At 39.2% G+C, this 26015-nt stretch overlaps 1 protein-coding gene across 1 annotated transcript; it reads left to right on the forward strand.

Annotated features, from left to right (window-relative positions):
• Nucleotides 1–93: 93 nt before the first annotated feature.
• On the forward strand, nucleotides 94–17595 carry DCAF13 (DDB1 and CUL4 associated factor 13). Its single transcript, XM_016224293.2, has 11 exons — nucleotides 94–202; nucleotides 3336–3535; nucleotides 4107–4214; nucleotides 4956–5045; nucleotides 6548–6703; nucleotides 9430–9507; nucleotides 11252–11334; nucleotides 11453–11617; nucleotides 14400–14535; nucleotides 15668–15831; nucleotides 16681–17595. The coding sequence occupies exons 1-11, from the start codon at nucleotides 133–135 to the stop codon at nucleotides 16766–16768; spliced, it is 1338 nt and encodes a 445-aa protein (XP_016079779.1). The 5' UTR covers nucleotides 94–132; the 3' UTR covers nucleotides 16769–17595.
• Nucleotides 17596–26015: the final 8420 nt, after the last annotated feature.

Raw genomic sequence — 26015 nt, forward strand, 5'->3', positions numbered from 1 at the left:
CTTCCGGGCCGTGGAAGTCACATGACAGGAAGTAGTCTGGAAGAAGCGGAAGTGGCATGTGCCAGGGGAGGGGGCGGTAACTGGAACCCGGAGGCCGAGGCTCGTGGAGTCGGTGAGACGCCGGCCGCCGCGATGAAGGTGAAGATGCTGAGCCGGAACCCGGACCACTATGTCCGCGAGACCAAGTTGGACTTGCAGAGAGGTGAGGCCAGTGCGCGGGAGCCCGGCAGCCTTGGGCCCGGCCCGGGCTGCCCCCGAGGAAAGCTGGCGGGAGGCTGGCTGTAGGCTCGTTGCCCTACTCTTTCGCCAACGCTGACTTTTTCCAGTTCAGGGCGTGACGGGACTGGGTAGCAGATAACCTCTCTTGAAGTCCTTTTTGAAAGCCCTTTGTCTGGTGGGTAGTGGGGAAGTTAGCTATATGGAGGATGCTTTGCCCCCCCCCCCCCCCAGCTGCTGCTCTGAGATTGTTCTCAGGTTCCTGTTGTTGACAAGGGCAACTTGAATGACCCAAACTCGTGGGTTGAAGGATTTAGCAATTAAACTGGCTTTTTCATATCTTAGTGCTGCTCTAACTTCTGGCCGCTTTACTACTTAAAATTACGTAACGTCTCCCCCTAGGAAGAGACTAAGGTGAAACAAAGCCATGGGTTTTCTCTACGAACAACTCTTGGAATTGGAAATGGTTAAAATGAAATTAATGAGTTTTATTTATCCGTATCTGTTCCCCTGTTAACACGCTGACCGCTTATGAAGTGCATACTTGCTCATGACATCCGAAGGACAGGGGACCAACCATTGTTAACAGACTGTTACAAGTGAAGAGAATTCACAAGGTCAGAGGCCTTAAGGCAGAAACGAACGTGGGGGTCATGTCGTCGGAGTTTGACTAAGGGATCAGTGACAGAAGATGAGACTGGAGCAATAGTTCATTATTTTGAGTGAGTAGTAGAGGTTAGCATATGGATGAGCATTGCTCAGAACTAAGTGTCTACTCACAAGATGTTTACAGGTTAAGTAATAATGTTTCTGACATGCATTAGTTATGTCACTTGAATTTGACATCATCTCTGTTTCTTGAACCTGGCCTCTCATCTTCCTCTCTCGTGTTGCCAGTTACTACCTTTCTCAGGAGTAGCTTGTATTTACCTTGCCAGTCCGGGTGCATTTCAGGCATTCTCTTAATGTGGGAATGAGTGAATGACTGGCTTGTCCTAGAATCTCCGTGTTAGGAGATGATTAGTCATCTGATCTTGTTAAGCGTCGTATTTATATATCTTTCTATTTCTTTATACTTTATGGTGGAAGTGTTAATAGCAAAGTGGAAAAATAGAAATATTGGAGCTCTGTGAAACATAAAATGAGGAAGACATTTGTTACCTTCCTTTATTCTTGTTTAGCTGTTATTTTGTGCAGTGTTCATATATGTATCTGAGTATTTTCAGTCATTGACTTGGGGGTGGGCATCAGAGAATCTGTATTTTTAAAACTCTGTTGGTTCTTTTGATACAGTTGGTTAAAATACAGACATGTGAGAAAAAATTACATAAAAATATGCCATGAGAGATCTGGTCAAAAACTCTGTTACTAATGGGGCACACAATCAAAAGAATTTGAAGACTACCACTGTAGGGAGCCTTTGAAAGTTTTTGAGCATGGGAGTGACATGTAAAAAGCTGTGTTTTAAAATGATTTATCTGGTGTTAGTGTAAACTGCTACCAAATAGAGTAGTGATGATATCACTATAGTTCAAATATAAAGTAATAAGGACTAAAACTAAGTTACTAGAGGTAGGAAAAGAGATGGAAGGAAGAATAAGAAGTATTTCCGAGAGAGTCTAAGTAGGACTTTACATTTTGGCACTGGGTAATATGGAAGATGGAATACATAAGAATGACTGACCTTTAAGCTTGATTGAATGTTGGATACAGTACTATCGATGTAAGAAACTTCCAAAACTGTAGAGAATTTTTATAAGAATTTATTTGAGCCAAACTGACGATGATTGCCGGGAAGCAAGATTTCAAATACTCTGGAGAATTACAGTTTTGCAGTTTCTTTTATACATTTAAAAAAGATTTTGTGCTCTCTTGGGGGTGGTTATGCTTATTTCAAAGGTGTGTTAACCTAGATGCACAGAAACAATGGACAGGGCTTGCTTAAGGCAAAGATGAACGTTTTACTGAAGAAGTTATATGCCTGGGGTGTGACTCCATGACCTGCCCATTTGGGAATTTATGATCAGATCACCTTGTGAGGTTACTTTCTGTAGAACCCCCCTTTTTATCCACAGTACCGTTATTAGCAGGGAGTCAGAAAGAAGAGACATCAGCTTTGGTTGTTGTGTGGCTCAGTTGGTTGGAGCGTCAGCCTGCAGACCAAAAGGTGGCAGGTTCCATTCCCAGTCAGGGCACATTCCCAGGTTGTGGGCCTGATCCCTGGTTAGGGTGCATGCGGGAGGCAACAGATCAGTGTTTCTCTCTCACATTTCTCTCTCTCTCTGGTCCCCCTCAGTCCCGAAGATACGTTTACATTTAGACATTGAGAGTTTCTTAGACATGTGGGCTTAGAATGATTTCCTAAGCAGTTATTAACTGAGACAGCCTGTTTGGCAGCATAGCATAATAGTTAAGAACATTGATTCTGGAGCCAGACTTCCTTGGTTTGAATCTTCACTCCATCATTTCATAGAAAAGTTACCACTCTGTGCCTCAATTTTCCCATCTATAAGATGGAAAACAATTTTAGGACCTAACCCATAGGGTGCTGTGGAGAGTAAATGAGTTAATATAAGGTATTTGCAATAGTGCCTGGCACATGGTAAACTCTTTTTAAGTAGGTAAACAAATATGGAAAGTGCTCAATAAATAGCTGTAATCATAATCACAACAGTGCATGCCTGTCACTGTAATGATTAGCACCAGAGATTAACAGTGTTTCCTGCCGCATAGGTTGTTTAGCGCCCAGTCAGGCAAACGTTTGTCATGTACTTGTTTTGTGCCAGGCACTGTGCTAGGCATGAGGGGTACAAGTGAGGAATGTAGTGGAAGCCCTGCCAGTGAAAGCTCACAACCGGTTGAAGGGTATAGTAGGACATATAAAAGGAAAAGCTGTGTTATATATGGGGTCTAATTATTTTGCAAAATATATGCATTCCATGATTTTTGGGCCATTTTGGAAAGGTTTCTGGACAAAAGGTCTGCTCTTTTGTATTCTTCACAGTGCTAGGCATAGAACAGGATCCCTGCTGAATAACAAATTGAATGATTAGCTGATGAAGACCACAGGAAATATTAAATGTGAATTGTTTTATTAAGAGGAGTCATTCTTATTTCAGTTCCAAGAAACTATGATCCTACCTTACATCCTTTTGAGGTCCCACGAGAATATGTAAGAGCTTTAAATGCTACCAAACTGGAACGGGTATTTGCAAAGCCATTCCTTGCTTCTCTGGATGGTCACCGAGATGGAGTCAATTGCTTGGCAAAGCATCCAAAGAGCCTGGCTACTGTCCTTTCTGGGGCATGTGATGGAGAGGCAAGTGTCACTCTAAACATTGGTATTTTAAACTAAAAACAATTATATTACTAATGTTCTTCCTTTAGCTTTGAGTTACTCTGGGTTTAATTGCTTTGATTTCATTTTTATATGTTCTGTTTTCTTTTAATTCTCAAAACTGAATTAGTAATTTCTGTAGTTTCTTATCTAAACCCAAGAAATTAAAAATGTAGTGGCTTAAGGCTTAACTTGATAGTAAGTAATAAAACATGTTTATAATAAAGATATTTCAGTGTGAGTCTTATTAATAACAGGATGCTATTAATGATTCAACACTTAATTATTTCCCACTCCGGCAAAGAAAGCAAGCTTTGAAACACTTTAAACTAGAATCAGCAGAGTATTTAACAGATTGAATGTTCTGCTTGTTGGTATACTTAGCCTTAATTATTGCATTATTTTAATCCAGAGGATTTTGTTTTTAGCTGCCTGGTAGAATAATTCATAGCTTTTTCAGTGTTGAATTTATTTTTCTTGGAATGTAGTACTCCTGTGCCTGAATATTTTATATTTGCAGTTTACTAAAATTTCCTGGTATACTTTATCATAGGTCAGAATTTGGAACTTGACCAAACGAAACTGTATCCGTACAATACAAGCACATGAAGGTTTTGTACGAGGAATATGTACTCGTTTTTGTGGGAGTTCTTTTTTTACTGTAAGTATAATACAATTACGTTATTAACTCTTTTCAACATGTATAAGACTGAGCTAATTGAATATTTTCTGTGTTCATGTATTTCTTCCAAGACACTTTTGGAGTTTCACAATGCAAAATAACTTACTAAAACCTTGAAAAGTACTGGTTTTCTTTATGTAATCCAGCCTTCCCAATGCTTTTTGATTTTTTAAAATAATTTCTTAATGTAATAGTGAATTAATATCCTATAGAACACTGAGAAGTGGGATTAATGCAAGGTTAGGCTAGAAAGGTAGTTCAGTTTATTCTGGAGGATTTCCAGTGCTAGGGATGAGTAAGTTGTATTGGGTCAGATAGTTGGAAATCACTGAAGAAGTAAATCACTGCTTGTAGGGGGAGGTAAGATACACAGAACAGAAAGTTTACCATTGTAACCATTTTTAAGTGTACGTTTCTCTCTAATTTGAAATGCCATCCTGTTGCAATGTGCATTTTTTTGCCATTATATGTGACCTAACTTTGTTCCTACTCATTTTATTTTGCTCTACTCATGCTATTTTATTTTTAGCTTTATGTGCTATATGTGTTACAAATCTTTACTATAACAAGGTGAGAAATAAATGCATCAATAATTACGATACTGGCCGAATATTGTATGTGTTCTTTTTAAAACTGGAGTGTTTATAGTTTGATGTATATGTTGGCAGGTTGAAAAGTTGTAACTGTTGTTCATTATCATCCCATAATAAATATTTTTAGGTCGGTGATGACAAAACTGTGAAGCAGTGGAAAATGGATGGACCAGGCTTTGGAGAAGAGGAAGAACCATTGCATACAATATTAGGAAAGGTACAAAAATAGGTTGACCCATACTTTGTCCATTAAAATTCTTCTTTCTTTTTCAAATTATTTCATAATTTTAATTTCCAAAAAAGGTGTAAATAAGAAAGCAAAGACTTTAGGCTGTAATAAGTGACCTATTTTAAGCAATGTTTAATGCAGCAGTGTTCCTTTGCAGCTAACGAATTTGAACAGTTCTTCAAATTCAACAAAAGTGTTTGTTGTTGTCGGTTTAATTTCTGTTGTTAGCTGGAGGATGCAATGGAACATTTTCTCTAGCAGGGCCCTGGGGGGACATCTATAAGGCAAAAAGATCACAGGAAATAAGGCTTCAGCTTCTGTCAGATTTACCATAGATCTTACACAACGCTCAGAATGTCTTAGTTGAAAGACTCCTTTAGGAAATGAAGAAATGTAATAATATGATGATGCTTTTTATATAAATCTCATTTACATTTTCTATGACATTCTGCAAATCAGATGATATAGTTTAGTTATATAACTTAAGTATAATTCAGAATGTTTGGCTACCCATATTTGATAATGCTTACATTGTGTAGTAAGCAAAATTCTAAAATTAGGTTTAATCTTTAAATGTATGCATTTTTAAACTCACTTTGTCGTTTCACTGTTATAGTTAGTATATATTTAGGTTCTGCTTTTCAGGCTTCAAGAAGTTCTAAATGTTCTTAAAGGGACATGGAGGTGGGGTATGAGTATGAGATGGAAATAACTTGCAGGTGGTAAAAAAAAAAAATAGTAACTCCTGAAACAAAGTTGGTTTCATGGTTGTAAAATGCTTTTTCTCTAGAAATTCCAAAAGATTTTTGAAATATTTAGTCTTACCCCTACCTCTGTGGTAGGACAATTAATTCTAATTGTGGAAAAGTTTGTAGGCCTTGCTTTCATGAACAGAAAATAATTAGAAACCTGCAGATGCTGCTAACAGTTCTTAAAAGCATAAAGTATTGGCCAAATATTTTCCTCTAATTTGCTTTTCAAGCAATTTTTACCTTATAGTACAAAGGTATACTTTAATCTGGACCTGAATAGATTAATCACATATTTAAGTGGATAATCAAATTTATGAGATTTTATTGCTTTTAACAATATTAGCACTGATTTTATTTTTCTGTCTAAATTTTAATCCAGTTGTTGGTATCTATTTTTCTGTCCTGGGAGTCGTTACTTTACGTGGTAAATGTGGAATGAAGTTTTTTAGAAATTACCTTTGTATTTCATTAGATCCTTCAATATCCAATGATGATTTTAAAACTGCTTCAGTGATCTGTTTTCAAACTTAACTAACTGCATCCCATGTTAACATTTTCTTTATTCCCAGAATGTGTGCTGAGACACGTCGTTCCTTATGGTACTATTCTCTCCTTTAAGGGCTTTAGAGAAGTTTCTTTGTGAACAGGGATTTTCTCCAAAAAAATGAGAGGATAGATAAATATATTAAAATATTCTGTAGACAAGACCCATCTGTAACAATCTCTTTGCTTTTAAAGACAGTGTATACAGGAATTGATCATCACTGGAAAGAAGCTATTTTTGCCACATGTGGACAGCAAGTAGACATTTGGGATGAACAGAAAACCAGTCCTATATGTTCAATGACCTGGGGATTTGACAGTATAAGTAGTGTTAAATTTAACCCAATTGAGGTAATGTGGTGTGTTTTTTTTGAGATATTTTTTGTTTATTGTTTTCTTATTATTTAATAATTTCATCTCTGTGTAGGAAACTTTTAAATGTGATATAATACTTCTCTGAGTTTTTATTGTGTTTCTGGCATTTGGTCAATTTTCCAAATTATATCTGAGTTCTGACATCTTTGGTCAGATCTCGGCATACTTGCCCGAGTTTAGTCCCAGGTACTGGTATTAAGCAGTGTCAGAGGAGCGTGTGTGCATGTGCTCATCGGGGTAGAGTTCAAGCAGATGCTGTACTGTGACACTTAAGTTTTACTGGTATCTTCAGCACTCATCTACTGCAGGTTATGTCATTTTACCTTCAGGAAAATGTTAAATTTTAACTCTCTTGGACGTCAGAAGGAAGAGAATTGAGCATTGTTTTTATTTGTAATTGATAAGGGCACCAGTGCTTGATTATAGCACGTAAGATATTTTCTTGCATGATAATTAGTTAGTTATATTTTTCTTTTGTAAGAAGTATGAGTTGTGATTCCTCATTCCTTCCAGGTCTAAGGAAAGAGTTGGAGATTGGCTATTACTTACTGTCAGGTCCGAATTTGGGAAGGGAGGCTGCCCTGAAGGCTAGGCTAGCCCTTGGCCTCCAGATCTTTCCCTGAGCCTTCTCTGGATGTATAATAATAGGTGAACTCATTGCCCAGGAGACTCAGTAAAATGCTTTTTCCTATAGAAAGAAAAGGAAATTGCTGCATGTGTAAGCTGATTTTAGAAGTTATCAGGATATTATTATGTTAGATAGTATAAGAGAAAACCCTGAGATGCAAGTTTTATACTCTCAGAGACCCACAGCTGGCAAAAGGAGGGTAGAAAGGCCAAGTCAAAATAGCAAGGTATAAAAATTGTTTGTGTGATGTTTTGGAACATGAGGTGCTGCTGTATGATGTGAGCCTGGCCTTGAGGTGCTGCTGAGAAGTCAGTCAGAGGCCCCTCTTCCTGCCCCAGCACATACCCACTGCCAACGTTCCTTGCACATGCCTTTGACCTTATACAATCCAGACTTTTTATCTATATTTGTTTCTTTATTTTTAAAATAAGGTTAATTATATATCTTTAGCGAACTTCACAGGTTTGTTGTCAGTTTAAAATGTGATAATGTGTGTGAATATTTTTAAAAGGTACTATCCAAATTTAAGATGGTGACGTTCTTACTATTTAAAAAAAGATCAGACAGTGATTCTCTGCGGGAAGATCTTTTGCTTCTCTGTTTTGGTGAACACCTGTGTCGGAAGAACTGATGGGCAATTCTAAAGTTATAATTATTAGTGATGACCTACAACCATGACCATGTTTTTCACACTTGCCTGTGTAACAACTCTATTTGTTCAGCTGTGTGTGCGGCTTCTTTTTAAACCTTATGGACTTAGTGGTAAAAACAAATGGTGTGCATGTCTCTTTTCCTGTATTAAACTTAATGGAAAGGGCATGTCGCTGGGAACAAATGGAGTGTATTTGTCTCCTCTAGTTATTAATAATACATTCTCAGTTAAAATATTGAAGCCTAGAATTCTAATAAAGCTAAAAGTTTATATTAAGCATTGACACATTTTACAGCGTGAAAGTCAGTTTTCAGTCTAGGTAGAATATCTGCTCTGCTCAGATCAAAGTCTTCATATTTAGAAATGGAGCCTGGTCAGACCTTAAGATGACATAAGGAGACACGAAGAAAGGTTGAGAGGAGTCACTAACTAGGAGAAAGTCTCAGAGAGAAAGTGATTTAAAAAGAGTGTTTTGGAGGTCATGATGATACTTTATTTGAACTTTGCACACACATGTAGTAGGAGCTGGCCCTACAGATATTTAGTAAATAAGTCTTGTTCCTCTTACACTCGCTGTATGAAGCAATTAGTAGGCAGAAGCCAAGAGTGATTAGCGTCAGGAACCCTGAGAGAGGAGGAGTGTGCTACAAAGGGTGGGGCTCGGGGCTCCAGTGCTAGCTAGAGGGCTTATTTTCACCAAATGCCAAGGGTTATGTAAGTACCTCGCAAGTTTATAACTGATTTACAATTAAATATTTGAAACATCATGAAACAATTAAACAAAGGATAGACCTAATTTATACAGAGAGCTAATATATCGAGGACATGTTTAAATACTAATAAGATAACTTACATAATTAGAATATATTGCCATGCAGGTATTAACTTCTAAATGACACTACCTAATGCTACCTGGTTGTAGTAAAATCGACATATTCTCACAGTGCATTGTATATTGTACAACTCTCTGGAAAATGATTAGCCTTAAATGTCAAAAACCTTAAATTTTTTAATGTTTTTTTATTCAGTAATGCCACTACTGAAATTTTATCCTTAGGAAAAAAAGAGCTAAGTGTATGAAAGTGTTTACTTAAGTGTTACTTATAATACTGAAAAACAGAAAATAGGTCTAAGTTGAAGCATGAATTAGTAGAATATGTTCTGTTGCAAAATGGAATACAGAGTTACCTGTACACCATGGTTGCTGGCATCTAAAACATGTCCATGGGGGTTTAACAATGAAAATATTTAGGCTGCTAAGGTTAAGAGTGATTCATCGTATCCTCTTAAAATGGACTCTGATGTTCTAACTTTGTATCCTAAACATAAACATCAAGGGTAATTAAATGATTTGTTCACTGAATGGACAGGGTTTGCTGCCAAGCCTGGCTTTTAACTGGTGATTGTTATACTTATTTTTAGACATTTCTCTTGGGAAGCTGTGCTTCTGACAGGAATATAGTACTGTATGATATGAGGCAAGCTACTCCTCTGAAAAAGGTGAGTTACAGTTTGTCTTCTGCTTTATACGATTGTTCACGCATTCCACTGTAAATTGAGCGACAAAATAAACAGCAACTGTTTCTTCCGTATTAAAAAATATTTTTCATAGAGATGCTATTAGAACCCAAAGTGATCATGGTGGCGTTCTCTCGGCTCCCTGGTACTTTTAGAGACCCTTATTTCCATTAGGTACTATATCCTAGGCTTCATTGTTTCTTCCATAATGCCAGTAAATTTGGGGCATCTAGTCAGTACTTTTTAAATGGAAAGGCCTTTAATTAAAAGTATTGCATCTCTTTACTTCAGGCCCCATGATTATCACATGACACCATAGTATTCCAGAAAGTTTTATAACTAATTTACATAACCAGCTTTATTTGTTTAGTTATGTGCTGATAGGTACTAGTTTCGCATTTTGTTTGGACAAACACTATTCTGTGCAAGGTGACAGATTTCCCAACAGTGCTAAGCAGTCATTCCACGAGTTATATCCAAAGCTCACAGAACCGTAGGCTAACTCTAACCAAAGAGAAATACTGTCCGTAAAAAGAAGAGTGCTAATGTAGGAATTGTGAGCATCCAGTTCCACCACCAGTTCATTGATGAACCATGAGTTCATTATCATGATCCACATGCAAAAGAAGTGCTTTTAATATTTTTGTTGTTCCTAAATCATTTTTATAACATGTAATAAATTTAGAAATACTGGAAGTAGAGTATATTCTTTGCAATCTGACCTTGATAAATATGGTAACCTTTCCAAAGTACCACTTTAATCATTTCACTCATTCATGTCATATAGAGGGAAGATCCTACATGAACTTGGGTTTTAGACTTTAAGCAGGTAACTTGATCTGTGTCTTTCCTGTAAAAGGGTGATATTAATAACCTTGCAGTACATCGGTGAGAATAAAACATGATATTTTACGCAGTTAGCAGAATGCTAACATGAAGTAGTAGTTTAGTAAGTAGTAGTTTCTGCCCCCTCTGCCCCTGCGTTCTCAATTTTTGAATGGTGTTCCTTTACTTTTAGGTTGAAGAAAAGAGCCTAGCCTGGTTTTCAAGGCTCTCCAAAATCTGGTCCCAATATGAATTCCATTTATTTGTTTCAGTCAGTAAGGCAACATATAAATAGGGTTTGTCCCATGCAGGTTGCCTTGATGGATGAGGAGATGCTATTTTCTTTTGTCTCTCTGTTTTTTCTACTGGACCATCAGTATTTCTTTCATCTTTTCTCTCCTACATTTATAGTCCTCAGTCGGATTGCCCTCCCCTACCAAGTATATTTTTGGAAGTGTGGGAGGGGCATTTGAGGGACTGCTACTGGCATTTAGTGGGCAGGTGCCTGAGAGGCTAAGCCTCTACAGTGGACAGTCACACACAGCAAAAGATTTTCCTACGCAGAATGTTCCTGTTGAGAAGCTCTGTAATGTACTGGTTCTTCACAGGTCAGCTTCAATCATGTCTCATTTTCCTGATTAAACTGTAGGTTATTTGAGGCCAGAGGACCATTTATTACATGTTTGTATTTTTCAGTATTTACTGCACTGCCTGTGTATTCAGGAAACAGTTATTGATTTCTTTTCCTGTTGTATTGAGCCAGCCACTGAGCACATAATAGGTATTTACTAAGTATTTGCTTAAGTCAGTGAAAAAAAGAAAGCAGATGAAATGGGAAGTGTATTCATTTTAGAGGGAATTGATTTCATAGTAATAGGTTAGTGTATGCTTCCTTTCTCAGGTCATCTTAGATATGAGAACAAATACAATTTGTTGGAACCCTATGGAAGCTTTCATTTTCACTGCAGCAAATGAAGATTACAAGTAAGTTTTCCTTTTTTAAAACTTATTTAGCTAGTGGTGTTACTTTCACCAGTGTCTCTTAGTACTGCATATTTGTTTTATAGAAATTTGTATGACATAATTAAAAATCCTTTTACAGCTTATATACTTTTGATATGCGTGCCCTGGACACTCCTGTAATGGTGCACATGGATCACGTGTCTGCGGTGCTTGATGTGGATTACTCTCCCACTGGGAAAGAGTTTGTGTCTGCTAGTTTTGATAAATCTATTCGAATCTTTCCTGTGGACAAAAGTAGAAGCAGGTATGTCACTACCAATAAACCACTTATTTTTATTTGAATTTTCCATGTCTGGGTCATCATTTATCTTTGTTGGAAGGTTGGTTGGTTGTGTGTATATGATGGGACTTACACCCTGGTTTTGTGACTTGGAGTTAACTTTCATTGTATCATCCATCTATGGGTGAAACTGCTGTGTAGTTTCTTTCATTAAACAGGGTATTGTCTTTATATAATTTGTTGATGTGAAATTTTAGTGTTTGCCTCAGGGCAAAGCCTTTTATTTTAGAATTATTTTAAAATGTTTTATAGTAAACTTTTAAAAATAAAGACTTTATTTTTTTAAGAGCAGTTTTAGGTTTATAACAAAATTGAGAGTAAGGTACAGAGATTTCCCGTACACCGCCTACCCGTACATGCACGGCCTCCCCCACTGTCGCCATCACTCGCCAGAGTGGTGCATTTGTTACCACGCGTGAACCTACATTGGCACGTCATAGTCGCCCGAAATCTATAGTTTACCTTAGGGTTTGCTCTTGGTGTTGTACCTTCTGTCAGTTTGAACAAATGTATAAAATGACATATTCCATCGTTATACCAAAATATTAAACTTTCAGAAATTTTTAATTTGATAATCAAGAACTTATGTAAGTTTTTCCCTAATAACAGTTTAAGAGTAATCAATAATCCTTACATTTTGTTATTTTTTTATTTATTCAAATTCAGCTTTTATACACTGAGGTAAAAATACAAAAGAGCAAAATATCAGCCTCCCTCTATTCCGTACTTTATAGGTGTGGCCCTGGAATTATCAAGAGGTGGGCGATACACATTCTCAAGTAAATCAGTTCCATTCACATGGAGCAATTAATTTCTGTCATATGTACAAACATAAACATATCTAGAAATTAAGAACTCTGCCTAGTTTACCAGTAAGGAGGATTCTAAGTTCGTTAAGTGACTAACCATTGGATTTGACTGGTCTAATACATGAACAGGTTATTTTTTAATGATCACCAAAGCCTGATTGAATTTCCTAAAATTTAAATTCATTATGTGGCTGTGGGAGAAAAGAGGCCTCTTACATATGTATGGATTAGCCCTGGCCGGTGTAGCGCAGTGGGCTGAGCATCGTCCCAATTACCAGTAGGTCCCTGGCTCGATTCCAGTCAGGGCACATGCCCGGGTTGCCAGCTGGATCCCCAGTAGGGGGCGTGCAGGAGGCAGCCCATTGATATTTTTCTCTCCCTTTCTCTAAAATCAACAAAAGCATATTTTTTTAAAATGTAGAGAGGATAAGAATTGTTTCTTGTAAAAGCAGAGCATGGCGAGAAGAAAAAGTCTCTCATCTATTTCTCATTTTATAGGATATTCTTTCTAACCATTTCCTGACTTTTAGAAGTAAATTTATTATGGTTTATGTACATGTTCATTTAAGAGCTCAAAACATACCTGTTAGGAACAGTGTAAAAGACTCATTTTGTGAGTGTACTTCAGAGATACTTCTACAGAGTGAACTCTGGTTGTCTTGGTCACCATGTATAGGTTTTCTCCTACTGTGCAGCTTGCTGAGCTTCCTTCCTTCCTCTTAAATAGTCTGCATTTTGAATCATTTTAAATCCAGATAGGAACATGTATTTTTCCAGAAATCTCATCTTTTTTTCTGACTTTGTCTTTTACTTGCTTTTTAATGCTCTTCACACTTCTCAATACAGTATCTTCTGTGAATTCACTTAGCATGTTTCACAGCCTTTCCAAATAGGTATGATATTTGACATCTCCATTTATTGAGTGATTCTTACCTCAACTCGTCAGACACTTCTATAGCCCTCCCTTTTCACCATGTTAAATCAACTCTCACCTCAATTAATTAAGCTTTTAAAACAATTGGACCAAAACAAAAATCAGATATTAGGATCAACATATCAGGATGTGCTCTTCGAACGCCATCACATTTATTTTGTTTTCCTGTAAAATGTAAAAAGAAAAGTGTGATGATTGGCCAGAATTGATTTGGAGGGTAGGTGGACGCATTTTAAAAACAATCAATTTTTTGTTACAAAATTCTTCAGCTTCAACATATTTTATTTGTGTTATACGTCTTCATTCTTCCTCCCCTCCCCTCCCCTCCCCTCCCCTCCCCTCCCCTCCCCTCCCCTCCCCTCCCCTCCCCTCCCCTCCCCTCCCCTCCCCTCCCCTCCCCTCCCCTCCCCTCCCCTCCCCTCCCCTCCCCTCCTCTCCCCTCCTCTCCCCTCCCCTCCCTTCTCTTCCCTTCCTTCTTTTGTTAACCCTCACTCTAGGATATTTTTTCTATTGCTTTTCAGAGAGAGTAGAAGGGAGGGAGGAGAGAGACAAACATCGATGTGAGAGAGACACATTGATTGGTTGCCTCCTGCAGGCGCCCCAACCAGGGCCAGGGAACAAACCTGCAACCCAGGTCTGTGCCCTTGCTGGGAATTGAACCCTTGATCCTCAGTCTGTGGGCGGATGCTCTAACTACTGAGCCAAACCAGCCGGAGCTGCCTTCAGTTATTTTGTGAACTTCTCTGGGCATCTAGTTTTGCTTGGTTTGTTTATATTTTTCTTATTGCACTGTAACTTCTCTGAGGACAGGAATAATTTTTAATTCCCTAGCACTTAGCATAGACTCTTGTCAATTTGGTTCAATAAAAATACATTAAAATGAATTTGAGTTTCTCTTACACTCTCTTAGGGCTCAAAATGGTATTCTGAGACTTGCTAAGCAGTGGTTCAGGAAAACCTTTACCAGAATCCTAGGAGTTTTAACTTCATTGCTCTCCTATAGGGAAGTATATCACACAAAGAGAATGCAGCATGTTATCTGTGTCAAATGGACTTCTGACAGCAAGTATATTATGTGTGGATCTGATGAAATGAACATTCGTCTATGGAAAGCTAATGCTTCTGAAAAATTGGGTGTGGTAAGAGACCTCATTTTCTTTTATTGTCAAGTAAAACTAGTTTCTAATTTTATTGGATACCATTATATTGTAAAGAGAATTTATTTGAAATGTTTTAGGTATTTTGATCAAATTGGCATAGTTATAATAAAAAGAAACGTTAGCACCAAAGCAGACAAGGTTGTATTGAGATTTACTTTTTTTCATGGCAGAGGCATCGTCAGATGTTTGATAATATTTGAGACTTCTTGATTCTTTGTGTTTCCTTTGAGGTAGGGGAGAAAATGTAGGGACTAGAAGCTCAGAACTTACAACACCTGTTTCTCCTGGTAGTTATCTGGCAGGTTAAAGTCCGCAGGTCCTAATATTAAAGACACAGTGAACACTTAACTTTAAAAAAATACAGAAAGCTTCAGACTTTAAAAAAGATTCAGTGAAAATATAACAAATATTATCATTGGCTAGCTACCTTTGGGTTGTGCACTTGCGGCTATTTTTGCTCTTGATGTTTTTCTAAATGTCTCATGTTTTATCTAACACACATACAGAGTGTTTATGTCAGAAACATACTAAGTTTAAGAAGGAAGGGTTAGGGTGAGTTATTTTCTGCCTCGCCCTGGTAGGAGAATCACAAGATGATAAGCAGTAATTAGAGAGAATTCTTTTTTAGGTGTAATGATTGCTAAGTAGTACACTCTACCGAGGTGCAGTTCATCGTTAAATGTTCCTTTAAAGCTTACCATCCTTAACACTGTTAAAACAAGTGCTAGTTAGTACAGAATCGAACACTTTTTTGTCTCAGTAGTAATTTGTACAGAAAGAAAACCCCTGAGTGATTAATTTAGGCGGTTCTGTTAGTTATGCCTCGGGAAGGCGCAGCTCAGTGGTCTGCATAACCCCTCGCCCACAAGCACTGCTGCTTTCCACTGGTGGCATTTCTACATTGCGGGCGTGCTGCCTGAAGGAGAGCCGGTGCTCGCAGAGCTGGTCCTGCTAACAACCTCGCAAAGGGTAGGATTACATTGGCAGTTTGGGTTGCATGTCATAAGAGTGTAGTTTTGGGGGGACATTTTGGGTCTCCCTAGCTTTGTTATACTGAAGCAAAACAAAGAACACACCATTTATTTAAATATCAAAATGCATTTTTTCCCAGCTTACGTCACGAGAAAAGGCAGCCAAAGATTATAACCAGAAGTTGAAGGAGAAATTTCAACATCATCCTCACATAAAACGCATCGCTCGCCACCGACATCTGCCAAAACCAATCTACAGCCAGATCCAAGAGCAGCGCGTCATGAGAGAGGCTCGGCGGCGGAAGTACGTTTTGGGGCATTTGACTCTAACTCAGTACCTTTTTCTAACTCACCCCCCGTGTCACCAAAAACCAGCCTTTCAAGGGAATCGTTTATGTGCTATTATACATTTGAGATATTTTGATGTGTTTTTTCCCCTTATAAAAGGGAGAGCAACAATCATATAAGATTGTAAGAATTTCTAATACCTATTTTTGAGAATATGTTTAAAGGGCAGGCAGTGAAAATGACTTTTATCAAAGTACGAAAATGCTGCTTCCTATACTAGAAGACTATTGTAAATAGAAAATGTTTTTAAAAAATGATGTAGCTAGAATTAAGAGGTGTTGTATATTTTCCAAGATATAGAATGCAGAGAACTAGTGCACATTGCGTAAATAAAAATTTTTCTAATGTGCTTCATCATGACATCTGGAATCTAACATTTTGACTCTAAAGCAGAACTCATCACCACTGTTTCCTCTGTGGGATTCTTCTCTTTGCAGTTCTTGAATTCTTGCAAGGTATTAATAGGAATTCTGAAATGGAGCTCTTGTTTTAAAATTAAACTATACAAATGATTATTTTTGGGCAGATGTTGGGCTTGAGTCCCTTTTAAGTATTTTAACAACTGTGGCACATTTTTAAACTTATGAAGGACACTGCTTTATAATAAGAGAAGTAGCAAGTAATTAGGTTAACAGGTTTATTTCTAGGTACTTTTTACCTAATGTCATTGTGAAGACTTTTCTTTTCCAATAAGTGGTTTTCCAGTGAAAGAAAATGGTTTGTGATTTTTCTGAGAAAGTTTTCTTTGGTCAAGATGGTTTCTCGTAAACTTGCTTACATTTTATGTATTTTGTCTTATTTCCAGGGAAGTGAATCGTCTCAAACATAGCAAGCCTGGGTCTGTGCCAATCGTGTCAGAGAAGAAGAAACACATAGTGGCAGTTGTGAAATAATATTTGGTGTTCCTACCAATACTGACTTACAACATTTGTTACATTTTGATTCACAAACTCTACAAATAAAAATACAATTAATCTTGAACATCATGGGTTTGAACTGGCCGGATCCACTTATATGTGGATTTTTTTTTTAGTAAATATACAGTTGTTTTCCTTTGCAGTCCCAGGTTGTGCATCCATGGATTCAACCAGCCTTGGATCAAAACATTATTTTCTATTTGAGGTTAGGAATCCACGAGTGCGGAGGGCCGACCGAAGTTATATGAGGATTTTTGACTGCTCATGGGGTCAGCACCCCAACCCCTGCGTTTGTTTAAGGGTCAGCTGCACTGGCTCTAGTGAAACAGACAGTTTATTTATATGTGTGGAGCTTTACCATTGCTCATTTTAGCTACCCTGCAAAATTGCCTTTCAAAGGTGGCCTGGTTGATAAAGCTATGCAACATTTTATCCTTGATCTGCTTTCTTATTTCATTGAAGAATACAGAGTATTTGCAAACTAACTTTTTCTGTTAGAAATTGCAAATATACTTTCACTCTGATTATTGTAGATACTATGCATTTAAATTAACATTTAAGACCAAACATCTCTTGTGTTACCTTTAATACTACTTTGAATAATTATTGCAATGATTCCTCCTAGGATTTTACGTAACATGTTGAAGAATTATATCAGTACATTTTTCAAATGAATTTATTTTCTGTACTTTATATTTGACTTTTTGAGGTTTTAAGATCAGCCTGCATTTATGTAACTTTCATAAATGATAATTATAATTTATGGTCAAGTCACAATAATAAAACATCCTTTTTTCTCAGAATTGTAACTTTGATCTATTTATGCTAAATTATTTCTTGTCACAACTTTTTATCCTCAGTCCCTTATTTTCAGCTAGACTGCAAGGAACTTTGTGTTGTTTATTGTTTTCTCAACATATAAACAGAACCTGTTGTGTCATAGGTGCTCAGCTGAGTTTGTTGAGTGGATGGCTGGATCTCTTCAACATGATTTATACAGATTCCCATTCTAGCTATATGAAGGCTTAAAATAAACTCTTATGAGCTGGTTTGGGAACTTACCCACAATTTGTAACTTGCTCTGTTAGGAATTATATTCCAAGAGTCGTACTGTGGTCTTAACAATAAACATTTGTAAGGCGATTTTAGGTGGCTTGGGGACTGCCCCTACAGTGGAAGAGTCCTGATGTTGGTAGTGATGACAATAAGGAGACCTCGGCTCAGAGTAGATTTGTGTTTATAAAGAAAATAGTAACATGATTTTAATGTATGAATTGACTAATAACTTCTCCATTTAAAAATATTCAAACTCTGTCTTCAGCAGTAAATCTACACCAGATATCTAAAGTGAATTTTAGTAAAAAATAGTTAAGAAGTGCTTTGAAAAGTACCAAAGGAGCTTCAGGAGCCTCCGCAGCTGGCAGACCTCCCAGGCCCACCAACACTGGCCCCCTGCTCTTACCCTGGGCGTCAGCCCCTGCCTCCTGTGGCCGCCCTGCCCTCCCGCACCCCCCTGGGCTCCCACCTGCCCTGCAATGAGCTAGCAGCTAGCGAGCCCGCCTAATTCATTTGATGATTGCCCGACGCTGAATTGCAGCTTTTGGGTGTTGGCTCCTCCCTGAGCTTTCATCAGCCGTCGCTTCCTCAGTATCCCGGATTGTCTGGAGATCTCTCCTCCCCTTCCCCGCCACCAGCACCTCAGCCCAGCGCACTGTCAGGCCCACTCGCAGTGGCCTCTACGTTGCACGAAAAGTGGCATTTTTACATGAATTTCTCCCCCTTTTAATTTGCGCTCTACTCTTCGGCCAGAATCATCTTTTTAAAAGGCCAACTTCATCATGTCCCTGCTGCGCTTAACAGCCTTTCAGTAGCTTCCTGTTGCCTCTGGAGACAGGACCGGAGTTCTCAGCTGGCCCAGGCCCCCGCGCTCTGCCCCGCTTCGGCTCCATCTGCTCAGCCAAGGCGACTTCTCCCAGCTCCTTCGTCACCCTGTGCTTCCTCCTGCCTCAAGATTTCTGCAGATTGTTCCTCTGCCCTCAGGGCTTGTCCCTCTGTCTTCAGGTCTCAAACATCTCAGAGAAAACCTCCCCGACTGCACAGGGCAAGTGGTCCCTCCCTGCGTACCCCGGAGCACTCTCCGCCAACTGTAAGCTCTAAGCGCGCATGGACCTTGCCTGTCTTGTCAGCTGGGTTCCCTGCTCCTCAACCTCTCACATCCCACAGAACTCCCCCTCCTTCCCTCCCTCCCTCCCTCCTCCCTCCCTCTTTCTTTCCTCCCTCCTTCCTTCCTTCCTTTTTCAGAGATGTCCTTCCTTTCATTGTTTCCTCATTACAAACTCTCAGAGAAATATATTCTGCAGTTAACATTCCACAAACCTGGGAGTCGGGGAGAGAGGCCTCTAATTAAGCTACTTCAGTAAGTAATTTTAGAATAGGACAGTAGGTAAGGTCACAGTCCCTCAAGTTAGGTGGCTTGAGTTCAAATTCTGACTTTGAACATCACAAGGAGTGGGACCTTGGGTAAACGACTCTGTCTCCATCCTTGACTCAGTTTCCGCATCTGTAAAGTGGTGGGTTCTTGGGAGAATTAAATCAATCAACAAATGTCAAAATCGTAGAACAGCACCTGGTATATAACACGTTGTGCACCTACTTGCCATGATCACTTCTTAAACACAGCCTCCGTGCCACAATTAAACTAGGAACGTTAACCTTGTGAGTGTAGGGCTCGTGTTGGTCTTGTTTATTTTGGTTTGCCCGATGGACAGCACAATACCTAGCACTCAATAGTTACACATTAAATGTTTGTGGCAGGAAATCAAGGATGGCTGAGTGGTTATTATTTGTTAGAATCATCATAGTGGAGCACAGCAGAGAAGGGACCTAACCTTCACTGGGCGATTTTCACAAACCTTATCTGCAAACTGCAGTAAGAGCTGCACAGGATGGTTGTGAGATTTCAGTGACAATAAAGTATGTAAAAGACTTTCTCCAGTACCCAGCACAGTAAGCTCGCCAATTATGGGCTATTTTCCGAGTTTGGAAGCTAGTAGGTCTCCTTTCTCTGGGTTCCGATGTTAGGTTCTTAGTTCTGCCTCTTTGGCTGTCCTTTATTGTGGCAGTTGTGAAAAGATGACCTTCTGTTTTATCAGCCTCTGATTGTTACGAAATCTCTATGAAAGACCAGCAGACTCTCTGCCTTCAATATTAGCCAACGCTTTCTCTATCCAGAGCCTCCCCTATCCTTCCGGATATTGAGAAGATAAGCGGAAATGATTAGAATGTGCTTTCCAACTCTAAAACATTGTACTACAGGAGTGTGCCACGGGGGATTAATATAGCGAGATGCCTGTAGAAGTATATGAAGACCGTGTGGCTCTCAACCTTAATGTCTAAGATCGTAGATATGACAGAAATCCATAAATAGCATGTAAAAGCAAATTTATTAAATTCTAGGACAGCTGCATTAACCCGCTGTACACAGCATGTTCTTCAGATGCTGTGGAAAGTGAAAGATGTGGTTGCCATAGAAATGGTTCAGCTATGCCCTTTGGCTAGTAGATTAAGTCCATTTCAACCCAGGAGAAGGGAATGTATTTTGCCTTTTAGTGATATTCACAGATCATTTCTATCACAGATGCAATATAAGTTATTAAAACTCAAATGTTAAACCTATAAACACTGAGCTTTATGAAGACTTTTGTACTTTTGGTAAAACTTAACATTTATATGAAAACCTTAAAAGCTACTACTATCTTTTAGCCTTGGGAAATGTAAAGTTCTTACCGCTACGATATTATGAAAATCTTCCTTAAAATCCACTCTGCTACATAGTTGGCTTCGTTTTCTTTGAAGCTCACATTTTATTTTTGAACCATTTGTCAGAGGCAATGTGTAGTATTGCAAAGGATGCACCAGCACAGGAAATGCTTTTGAAACGCGGAAAACCCATTTAATAATAACTCATAGTGATCGGTTAGCAGAAAGATTTGTGGCTGGTAGTATTTGGATCCTTATGTAGTCATTTAATCTGGTCTTCAAAATTAAGAAAGTCATTATAAACCTGCAGCCGGGAACACCTGCCAGTTGATGCGAGCATCTGCTGCAGGGAGGAATTTGTCAAGGTTAAGCTTCTTGTGCCTGGTTGGGTAAGATAGGTTCTGTGGATAACAAAGCAGCAGCTGGATATTTCTTGTAAACTGGATGAATTTTATGCCATCATAAATCTGACCACTGTTCCTGAAATAGTGCTGCATAAATCTAATTTTTCAGGTGTGATAACTTAAAAGAGATCTGTATTCCTTAGGGAAATAATAACTTCCCTCTCTTCCTGGCACTGGGTGTTCAGTCATGACCTTCCTTTGCCCAGGCCAAGGCTTAGACAACTGCTTCCTTTCCCTGTGATGGGGGGCGACTATTTATGTCAGTGTGTGTGTGCGTGTGTGTGGAATTGGGCATTGAAAGAGAGGAGGAATAGTAGAGAAGTACCACCTTGCTAAATATCCTGAACCAGCCCCTTAAAGTTCTAAATTTGGGTGAGTAAATGATCATGTAGCTCCATTTCCATCTCCCCTGTCCTCCCAACCTCCACTGTCTTTCTTTTAATGTCGTGAAGCCGAGTGAGTCAGTATGCATGAAGATCTGTTAGGACCAGAAGAGAAAGGCCCCAAATCACGTAAGGGTGGAAGAGAGGCGACAGTTTGCTGTTATGCAAACATGAGCATGTTATCAAGGTGTGCACGTAACTCAGTTCAAGAATCATGTTTAGGGTGATTTTTATTTTAAATATATATTTATTTATTTTAAATATATATCTTTATTGATTTCAGAGAGAGGAAGGGAGAGGGAGAGAGACAGAAACATCAATGAAGACAGCCATTGATCGGCTGCCTCCTGCACGCCCCCGCTGGGGATGGAGCCCGCATCCCAGGCATGTGCCCTGACCGGGAATCGAACCTCGGTCTCCTAGATCCCAGGTCGACACTCAACCGCTGAGCCACGCCGGCTGAGCTGGGCAGGGTGGTGATAACTTTTAACCAGTTTGGGAAATGAGGCTAATTGCAGACCAGGAAGGAGCAAATTTAAAGTTAATCCCTTTTAATCAGGGGCTCAGGTGGCTCATATCAAGGCATTTTCTGTGGAAGCTAATGAAACCGACTTCCATCAAGTAAAAAGCACATCTTCCACGTGAGGATTCTTAGTTTTTCCACACCGATCCCGTATCTCCGGGGATAGGACATGCTCTCTTGGCAGGCCCGCCCGCTCGTGTGGAATGATGTACAGTTCCTCCACAGCACTTCCCCCGTCCAATCCCGGGCCTAAGGAGTTCTCCACGGACTATAGATGAGCTTCTACGGTTTCTAAGCTGTCAGCTGCAATGCCACGTATCTATCAGCTCCATCACCTGACGCTATCAAGTTCCCTGTGATCTCCCGTCACTTCAGACACGCAATCGTGTTCAAATTAAAGCCACTTGTTCCGAACCCATTCTCCATCAGTTATGGGGAAACGAAGCTAAATAATTTATACTGCTATTTAACAGCTATCAGCTAAACTTGGAGCACACATGGCCATAAAAAGGATTTCCCTGAAAAGATAGCCTTACGTGATTCTTTGGAAAATTACTCCCACTCAGTGGACTATCTCCATCCTCAGAAGTCATCAACAGAATGTTGCATTCTGTTTACTCTGGCTACAAATTTGCATGTCAGATCATTCAGTAACCACCATCGACTGCTTTTTGTTTTAAATTGAGGTTAAATTCACATAACGTAAAATCAACCAGTTTAAAGTACACATACAATTCAATGGCATTTGGTGTATTTATAATATTGTGAAACCACCACGCCTTCTATCAAGTTCCAAAACATTTTCATCACCTCAAAAGAAAACCCTATACCCATTAAGCAGTCACTCACCATGCTCTCCCTCCAGCCTGGCACAATCTGCTTTTTTACCTGCTCTGGATATTTCATATAAGTAGACTCATACAATATGTAACCTTTTGTGTCTAGCTTCTCTCATTTAGCATAGTGTCTTCAAGGTCCATCCCCACCATGGCATGAATCAGTACTTAATTTTTTCGCTGACTACTATTCCATTGTGCTCATATGCCACATTTTGTTTATCTATTAATTCACAGATGAACATTTGGGTTGTTTCCACCGTTAGGCTATTGTGAACAGTGCTGCTATAGACATTTATGTACAAATATTCAAGTACCTGCTTAAATTCTTTGAGCTATGTACTTTGGGGTGGAATTGCTAGGTCGTATGGTAATTTTATGTTTAGTTTTCTGAGGAATCGCCACAGTTTTCCACAGTAGCTGCATTATTTTAGATACCAGCAAAGTACAAGATTTCCAATGTGTTCACATTCTTACCACTAATTGTTTCCTTTTTTTTTTTTTTTTTTAAAGACAGCCATCCTAGTGGGTATAAAGTGCATCTCATTGTGGCTTTGACTTTTATTTCCCTAATGGTCAATGGTGTTGAGCATCTTTTCATGTGCTTATTGGCCATTTGCACATCTCTTTTTGGAGAAATGTCTACAAGTTCTTTGCCCAATTTTTTCAATTGGTTTATCTTTCTGTTGTTGAGTTGTAAGAGCTCTTTATATATTCTGGGTGCAAGTCCTCTTTTGGATATGTGATTTGGAAACATTCTCCTCAGTTACATGGGTTCTCTTTTCAGTTTTTTGATAATGTCCTTTGATGGATGCAAGTTTTTATTTTTGATGAAGTCTAGTTTATCTGTTTTTTTCTTTTGTTGCTCATGGTTTTGGGTCCATATCTAAGAATCCACCAGCTAGTCCAACATCATGAAGATTTACCACTGTGTTTTCTTCTAAGAGTTTTACAGCTTCAAATGTTTTTGTGAGGTTAGCACAGCATGAACGCTAAAAGAAAAAAGAGATAAAGTTTATGGACTAACCTGCTCCAGAGAGAGTTTATCTAATGCTAAAGACTTTTTGTTTTTAGCACTGTATAATTAGAAGTTGGTTCTGGATTCTGCTACCTAGACTTCTACCTTGTCCTCTCAGCATCTAATTAACAGAGATTGTTAACTGAAAGCCAAGTGAGAAAAAGACAACAAGAGAGTCATTGTAGCCCGTGGAAGATGGGCAGATGGTTCCATGACAAGATGCCAAGCTTCTTACCAAATGAAGGCATACAGCACAAACCAGTCTCTGCTGTGGTTCAAAATATTTTACCTACGACATAAATTCATTTCATTTCTTAAACAGCTCCAGCAGTGAATATCTTTTATTGAATATCAAGGCAAAGCCTCCACCACTAAGATGTTAGACACAGCTTTGAAATGAGTAGTAGGTTGCCCTCAGAATGCTACCCAACAAGCAGGGCCAGCCTTTGGAAAACCGGACTAGAGATTAAGTTTGTCTTTAGGACCTATTGTACTTACTAAGGTTTCAGAGAAAGACGGGACAGCCTTTGGCCCCGTATAGGAATGCTTTTCTTGGTAGAGCCTCCATAGATTTTTAGATTTGCAGGCTGAGAAATTATTATTTTTTATTTCTTACAAAATTGTTCAAGTTGAGGGGGAGCTCATTTATTCTAATCTAACTCACAAGAGGCTGCTTTATGAAAGGATGCCAGTTTCAGAATTTACAGTGGGCAGGATTTCTATCTGCCCAGATGCCCCCATTGGCTATTTGCTCCAACTCCTCTCTCTTAGAGGTAAATCCACATTGGAGAACAAGTTGTCGGTGCTGCATTTTGGTACAAATTCAGTAAAAGTGTGTGTGGTGAGTCCAGGTAGTGTGGATATTTACCAGACCCTCTCTGCTCACAGTATCAGGGAACTTACATATCAATATTAGTTGATTTTCTCCAAAAAGTTTCTGTCTTTCAACAGCTACACTGTTCATTCCTCTACAGCTATTCTCTTTGGTAGGTGGTGGCCTGGATAAAAGCATATTCAGAGTATCTAGGAACATTGCTCTACTTACATTTCTCTGCCAACAGTTCCTTCCATACCAGGGAAGATCTTACTCTTCTATTAATAATCTAAAGCCCTATTCACAAACGGCTCCCCCCAGCTTACACTTTGAGTCATCCAGTAGTTTCAATAACTTAAAAATAAGCTTCTGAGCCACCCAGGTAGGAGAAAGTTAATGGTGCTTTATTTTCTCTTCTTTTTATCTCTCAAAAAGTAAGAAGGCACCTGAAAAAAAAGTTAGAGCATTTAAGACTTTTCTTCTCACACCCCAAAGCATGACGTGACTGCGGGCCGGCTGTGCGGCTCAGCTGGCTGGGGCAGTGTCCGGCACACTGCGGCCGCAGGTTTGACACGGGTCAGGGCACCTGCCCAGGCTGCAGGACAGCCCTGGTCAGGGGAGTGCGGGAGGCAGCCAATCAGTGTCTCTCTCTCTCCCTTCCCCTCTCTAAAATTAATACAAACTAACAAACAAAACACACCCTCGGTTGAGGGTTAAATAGAAAGCACTTCTGGGGACCAACAGCATATGCCTCAGGACTCCTCAGGACGGGCTCGGGTGTCGCCAGCAGCACACAAGCTGGTTTCAGCTGCCCCACAGGGAGAGCTTTTATTTTTAAGGCTGTACATTTATGGCAATATGTTATAAAAAACCCAGATTAGCAAACTCAGGATGTCATAGATACTATTGCTTAGGATGAAGCAAAAGTGCAAAAAAAAATTAATTATTTTAAAGAATTATACTGACTTATATTAAGAACTGACTTACATTAAGGAAGAATTACATCAAGATAAGAGTGTAGGTGGTTCGAGGACACAGCGAAGTTGATAAAGGTAGTGCCCAAAGACTAAAACTGGAGCAGCAGAAATTTATTTCTTATCTTAAGTAACACATTTTTAGAAACATTTATGCGGTATGTCTCGATAGCTGACTTAATACATCCAGCTAATCATATCCCATTCCTTACCTTCTGCTCTGACTGGTTAGAAACGCTTACCCTGCCTCGACGGCTTAACAGGACAGTATCTCAGCTTCGTTTGAGGAAACAAAATGCTTACCACGGCAAGCTCGCCACGGGACAGCTTCTCCCAAGTCCCTTCGCATCCGAGCATTCGGATTCAGCAGTTATCTATAAATGCACTCCCTTGTGATTGTGCCCTGTCCTGACGCGCTCTTATCACAGGTCAGCCTCGCCTTCTCCCCGGTCTTTCTGTTCACTCACTCCTGAGCTGCAGCTCTCTTGAAACTTCCATTTAGCAATTTATTT

The sequence above is a fragment of the Miniopterus natalensis genome, chromosome 16, assembly GCF_054644295.1.
Source record: "Miniopterus natalensis isolate mMinNat1 chromosome 16, mMinNat1.hap1, whole genome shotgun sequence".
NCBI lineage: Eukaryota > Metazoa > Chordata > Mammalia > Chiroptera > Miniopteridae > Miniopterus > Miniopterus natalensis.